The sequence below is a fragment of the Nicotiana tomentosiformis genome, chromosome 11, assembly GCF_000390325.3.
Source record: "Nicotiana tomentosiformis chromosome 11, ASM39032v3, whole genome shotgun sequence".
NCBI classification, from domain to species: Eukaryota; Viridiplantae; Streptophyta; class Magnoliopsida; order Solanales; family Solanaceae; genus Nicotiana; species Nicotiana tomentosiformis.
In genome coordinates, this window is record NC_090822.1 from 110,095,252 (window position 1) to 110,102,417 (window position 7,166).

The 7,166-nt window shown below is 41.4% G+C and overlaps 1 protein-coding gene across 1 annotated transcript; it reads left to right on the plus strand.

Annotated features, from left to right (window-relative positions):
* Window positions 1–838: 838 nt before the first annotated feature.
* On the plus strand, window positions 839–1,399 carry LOC138902016 (uncharacterized). Its single transcript, XM_070189821.1, has one exon. The coding sequence runs from the start codon at window positions 839–841 to the stop codon at window positions 1,397–1,399; it is 561 nt and encodes a 186-aa protein (XP_070045922.1).
* The last annotated feature ends 5,767 nt before the right edge of the window (window positions 1,400–7,166 follow it).

Genomic DNA, 7,166 nt, shown 5'->3' on the forward strand with positions numbered 1-7,166 from the left:
GCACACCCTCTCCTCAGCTGACTTGGTGAGATCTACTTCATTTCGGGGTCTTGTATTTCCTATCCTTTGTACATAGCATTTTGAGGTATAATGGGGGACTTGTTGCTGGAACTGTCATAGCACTCTTTTATTCCCGTTAGAGGCTCCGTAGACATAGTATGGGTTGTATCTATTTTTGGGAAGGTTAAACTAAAATGATATAATCATATCGTCTGTTCCACTTTAACTATGATTGTACAATGTACTATTTTGAAGACTTGTTAATGACGTAACTAATGTAATTGAACTGGTGTTGTTCATATGACTTCTTACTGACTAATTAATGAGTGTATTCTTCTCTTTATTTATGGGTAAGTTGGGTAGACGGCACTGTGAAGGCTTGCTCGACCAGGGTAACCCTGTTGAGCACCGGTCGTGCTCCCCGAGGTCGGGGCGTGACACAAACACTTCCTGGAAACTGAAGGAAAGCTTTCTTGGGTTTCAAGCAACGACTTGGGGAGATATCCACAACCAGTACGAGTCAAAGATAAGGATCGAAGATGATCAGGTTCGCTTCCTGTCATTGATAAAAGGACGGGAGAAGATTAGAGAATAATCAAAAGACAATTTTGACACATACAAACTGTCTTCAAGGGGCTGGTTTTTGCCCTAGGAACGGACCGTAGGCCGCGGCAGAGGCTTCCAAGCAGTGGACAAGTTCACCACCGATAGAAGAACTAATCTCGGTAGGAATAATAGATCATTGTAGGACAAAGAAGCATCAGGTACGCGGGATCCTTCCTACCCCAGGCTGTCAGAATAAAATTTCAACGTCAGTATAATAGAGTTGGTGTCTGCTATGAGAAACATCAAAGAAGCACGGTTCCCAAAACCGATGAGATACGATCCCAAGCATAGGGATCCCAACTTGTGGTGTGAATACCATGGGACGAATGGCCACCGTACTGGGGACTACCGACATCTCCGGGAAGAAGTGGCGACACTGTTGAAGAATGGGCATCTCAAAGAATTCTTAACTGACCGAGCCAAAAACAACTACGGTCGCAGCGGGGATAACGCGGAACCCTCGAAAGCAGGAGAAGATCCTTCACGCCAGACGATTAACATGATCTTTGGGGGGAATGAAATCAACGGGGTCACCTTCTCAGCAGCAAAAAAGACAAAAGTATCGATAACCCATAGCAAGAGACTTCGGGAAGTTGCTGAAGACGACATCACTTTCATGGAGGAAAACACAGACAGATTGTTGCTACCGTACGACGACGCATTGGTAATTTCTTTAAATATGCTAGACTTTAAAATGAAACGTGTTGTAGCGGATCCAGGAAGTTCAGCCAATATTGTACAATGGAGAGTATTGGAGCAACTAAACTCATTGGAAGCATCATTCCAGCCATAAAACACCTCGATGGATTCAATCTTGCAAGTGTGACAACCCGAGGAGAGATTTTGTTGCCCATGAATGTTTAAGGGGTAATGAAAACGACTCCTGTTGTAGTGGTGGATGGTGACATGGGATATAATATTATTCTCGGAAGATCATGGTTGTACTAGATGAGAGCTTACCGTCAACATATCATCAGTTGCTGAAATTTCCAACGCCCGAAGGAATTAAACAGATAAGGGGCGACAAACCGGCATCAATAGAGATGAATGCGATTTCGATCTCCAGTAGCAAAGGGAAGGAATATGCGGCATAGCAACTACAGGAACCAGCGCTCTCTCCCGAATCAAATGAAGTTAGCCCGGGGGTAGAACCGTCGGAATTTTATTAGCTACCAAGGTATTTCTAGGTACCAGAAGAGGCGGATGCAACAAAATCCACGACAAAAGAGCTCGAGCAAGTTGCATTGTTTGAAGAGTTCTTAGAAAGGAAACTCCACTTGGGGAGAGGACTGCACTCCGAACTCAGGTATAGCTTTATTGAAATTCTTAAATTTAATGCCGATTGCTTTGCTTGGTCGAATGCGGACATGACAGGTATCCCAACGGAGGTGGCCATACACAAGCTAAGTTTGGATAGCAACATCCCTCTGGACTTGAATAAGGCGTGCCCGAAAGACTCGTTCCCACTACCAAACATCGATCAAATGATTGATGTGAAGGTCGGGCACGAGTTAATGAGTTTTCTCGATGTGTATTCCGGGTATAACCAAATTAAGATGAACCTGTAGGATCAGGAAAAGACTTCGTTTATAATGCATTTCGACACATATTGCTATAATGTGATGCCCTTCGATTTGAAGAATGCCGAGGCCACTTATCAGCGGCTCGTAAACAAGATGTTTGAAAAACAAATAGGGAAAACTATTAAAGTTTATATAGACGATATGCTCATTAAGTCTTTGAATATAGGTGATCACCTTAAGCATCTTCAAGAAACTTTTGACATCCTAAGAAAGCATAACATGAAGCTTAACCCCGAGAAGTGTGCATTCGGGGTCAGCTCCGGTAAGTTCCTAGGATTTCTGATATCACAAAGGGGGATTGAGGTAAACCCCAATAAGATCAAGGCCATCGAAGACATAAGGGAGCCTACCTTAAGGTATTTCCAGGCAAGCGAAGAAGCGAACAATGAAGCAATGTTGGTCAGCTTGGAGTTACTCGATGAGCGCAAGGACTTGGCATATATAAGGATGGCGGCGCAAAAGTAGATAATGGAAAGATATTGCAATCAAAGGAACAACCTTCGTTACTTTAAAGTGGGAGATTTGATTTTAAGGAAAGTAACTCAAAACACCTGAGAACTTAACGCGTGGAAGTTAGGCCCAACTTGGGAAGGCCCCTACCGGGTTTCAGCTGTCACCGGGAAAGGTTTGTACGAGCTACAAAATCAGAATGGAGAAAAAATTCCAAGCAATTGGAATATGGCACAACTCAAGAGATATTATTGCTGACAAACATCGTTTGTACTAGAAGTATGCGCTGCACTCTTTTTTCCTTCGTCCAGTTTTGTCCCAATTGGGTTTTTCTGGTAATAAGAAAGTTTCAATGGCAACAATAAGACCTTTAATAGCAAGTCACACAAGCGAAGAACCACTCCAGGACAGTTAGTTAATCTTTGGCTCTATAGCAAAATTCCCACCGAAAAAATAATTTTGCTATAAAGCAAAGGGTATCCAACCGTTCACAAGTGTAAACCATTTGAGGATTGTAAGATAGTCTTTTGCTCGATAGTATAAATTCCTAAGGGAAAGCTGATAAGTGGGGATTTTGACTACTTATTAGTACCTTTTAACTTTTGTTTTAGTTCAAAAGCAGTTAATTGTGTACTCTAAAGCTGATGAAATGTACTTAATTACAGGAATATTGGAAGATGAGCTCCCAAGATGAAATCCAACTCAAGAAGGAGTAATCTGAACTCAAGGACAAAAACAGGCACAAAAGCTCAGAAGTGCGGACTGCAGAATATCATCTGCGGCCGCAGGTTGTGAAGAAGTTCCCATCAGACAATTGTGCAAAGTGCGGTTTGCACATAAATTGTGCGGCCGTAGAAGCTAGGTTAAGAGCAAAAGTTCAGAGAACCTGCATCCAAAGTGCGGACCACAAAATTATTGTGCGGCCGCAGAAGAAGAGCCATGCGGTCGCACTTACATTTGTGCAGACCGCAGAAGAGCAAGGTGCGGCCGCACCCAAAATTGTGCGGACCACAGAAAAAAAAGCAGTGTGACCGCAGATCAGAATTATGCGGTCGTATATTCCCACTCCTGTCAAGATGAAGAGAAGTGCGGACCGCACATGGAATTGTGTGGCCGCAGAACCTAAGAAAGGGCATTTTTGTCAGAAAATTTCAACTTTGTATAAATAGAAGAGTTTCACCTTTTTAGGTTAACTTTTGACATCAGCAGCTACAGTAGACGATTTCTTTTACTCTTTTTAGTATTTTTTGCTATTTTGAATTATTTTAACATAGATTTTGTCATCTTAATTATCAATATGGGTTTAATTATCATTTCTTCTCCTATTTCTTCTAGTTTAAGCATGAGTAGCTAAATTTTCACTAGGGTTGTGACTCAACCCTAGTGTGCAAACTTAATGGGTGTTTGATTTATTGCTTGTTTATGGTTGAGTATTTATTATCTAGCCTTGTTCTTATTTTTATTGGAAGAATTAATGGTTGCAAATATTACTTTATGCCTATTTGACTTGGTCTCTACTTTAGAAAGAGAGACTTAGTCTGGGAAAACTTGGCTAGCAAGAAATTGGGTAAATCGAGATATTGATAAGCCCAATTAAAGGGCTGAACCTAGAGATAGTAAAACCTGACTTGATCTTCTTATCAACTACTTTGTTCAATACCCATTTGGACTTGAGAAATCCAAATTGGACAAAAGCACTCTATGACCGAGAGGTATTGAGTGGGTACTTGAGTGTTGATAGCTATAATAGACCCCGACCAATAAAATAAGCTTTAAAGTTTACAATCCATTAGGCAAACACTTAAGTGAAGGTCATAGCTTTAGGCGTTTTATATCATTTGAAAAACAACAAAAATAATTTACTTGTTGCATTCTTTGAATTGCAATCGTAGTTTAATTTAGATTTTCAAACAAAACCAAATATCATAGAAGTGTAAATTTAGATATACAAACTCGCGCGCTAAGTTATATACTACTAACACGCATTCATATAGCTCCCTGTAGAATTTACCCCGACTCTTGTTGGGTATTACTATTGTATCGACCGTTTTCATAACCTGAAAGAGAGGGGTGAAATTGGATGAGATCAATTTTTGGCACCGTTGCCGGGGAGATATAAAACGGTGTCAGCTATATAGTTAGGTGTGTTTTGGGGATATCTTATTTTCCTTCCTTGTTATTAACGTGTGAGTGTTATAGGTGCAATCATGGCAAACAACAAGCTCGAAAACATAGTCGCGGGGGATGTGGATATTGAGGATGATCAAATGGATGAGGTCCCTTTTGAACCTCAGGACAATAGAGGAGGTCGACCGCCTAGAGACAATGTACCTGCTCCACCCCCACCTCCACCACGAGCGGCTCCACATTGGGTGTTGTCGAATAAAGGATATGCAAGTGCTATAGTCCCTCCACGTATTAGGACAGAAAACTTACAAATAACCAACGTGATGCTCACTTTGCTAGAGCAACGAGGGTTCTTCACCGGTGCACCGGGTCAAATGCATATAAACATTTGAAGGGGTTCGTAGATACATGTTGGGGGAGCAAACAAAATATTGTCTCCGAGGATGCTTTAAGGCTAAGGTTTTTTCCATTTTCTCTACGGGGAAAAGCTTTAGATTAGTTGGAATGTTTGCCAAATCATTCCATTCACACTTGGGATGAACTAGTGAAGAAATTTATTTCAAAGTATTTCTCGCCCGGGCACATGGCTATTCTTCGGGATGAAATTCTAGCATTCAAGCAAGAGCCCAATGAACCACTGCACGAGATATGGGAAAGGTATAGAATAATGGTGAAAGAGTGCCCCGATAATGATATGACGAAGAACATGATTCAACAAACTTTCTATCGGGGGATTAATACCACCAACCAATGTGTAGTGAACCAACTTGCCGGTAGGAACTTCATGACGCCCTAGGCGGAGGTGTGTGATATCTTGGATGAGATGGTGGATACTTCATCGGCGTGGCAATTTAGAGCCAATGTTCGTCAAGGTGATTCAAATGTGATTCTTCTTCATAAAGAGTTACATGACCATGGGCAAGCCATAGCCGAGTTGACAACCACCATGAACCAATTGGCAAAGGCTCAACTTCAACAAGTGCAAAACCCGAGGCAAGTCAATGCTATGGAGGGAGTTAATATGATGGTAAACAAGAGAAGAACAAGAAGTCCACAATTGCAACAAATAGTGGAAAATTTTGTGCAAGATTATAGTGGATTTGATCAAGGTGATTCTTACAATGATCAAGAAGAAGAGATCCAATGTGTGAACAACTTTCAAGGGCAAAGAAACAACTTCCAAGGCCCTAGTCAACAACAATGGAGACCTTTAAACAACCAAGGTAATTGGAATAGTGGAAACAATCAAGGCAATTAGAATAACGACAATCAAGGCGGTTGGTGGGGAAGCAATAACCAAGAGAATTGGCAAAACTATAACAGCCAAGGCAATTAAGGAGGCAATAACCAAGGCGGGTGGAACAACAACCAAGAAAATCGGGGGTCGGGTTTTCAACGGGCCCCGATGAATCAACAACCGAGCAACCCACCTCTTATCCTTCTCGGGTTTTACTATCTCTAGGTTCTACCTAGAGATAGTAAAACCCGACTTGATCTTCTTATCAACTACTTTGCTCAATACCCATTTGGACTTGAGAAAGCCAAATTGGACAAAATCACTTTATGACCGAGAGGTATTGAGTGGGTACTTGAGTGTTGATAGCTATAATAGACCCCGACCAATAAAACAAGTTTTAAAGTTTACAACCCATTAGGCAAACATTTAGGTGAAGGTCATAGCCCTAGGCCTTTTATATCATTTGAAAAATAACAAAAACAATTTCCTTGTTGCATTGTTTGAATCACAATCGTAGTTTAATTTAGATTTTCAAACAAAACCAATTATTGAGAAAGTGTAAATTTAAATATACAAACTCGCACGCTAAGTTATATACTATTAACACCCATTCATATAGCTCCCTGTAGAATTTTACCCCGACTCTTGTTAGGTATTACTTTTGCATCAACCGTTTTCATAACCTAAAAGAGAGGAGTGAAATTGGATGAGATCAATTTTTGGCGTCGTTGCCGGGGAGCTATAAAACGGTGCTAGCTATATAGTTAGGTGTGTTTTTGGGATATCTTCTTTTCCTTCCTTGTTACTAACGTGTGAGTGTTATAAGTGCAATCATGGAAATAACAAGCTCAAAAACATAGTCGCTGGGGATGTGTATATTGAGGATGATCAAATGGATGAGGTCCCTCTCGAACCTCAGGCCAATAAAGGAGGCCGACCGCCTCAAGATAATGTACCTGCTCCATCCCCACCTCCACCACGAGAGGTTCCACATTGGGTATTGCCGAATGAAGGGTATGCAAGTGCTATAGTCCCTCCCCATATTAGGGCAGACAACTTCCAAATAACCAACGTGCTGCTCACTTTGCTCGAGCAATGAGGGTTCGTCACCGGTGCACCGGGTCACAATGCATATAAGCATTTGAAGGGGTTCGTAGATACGT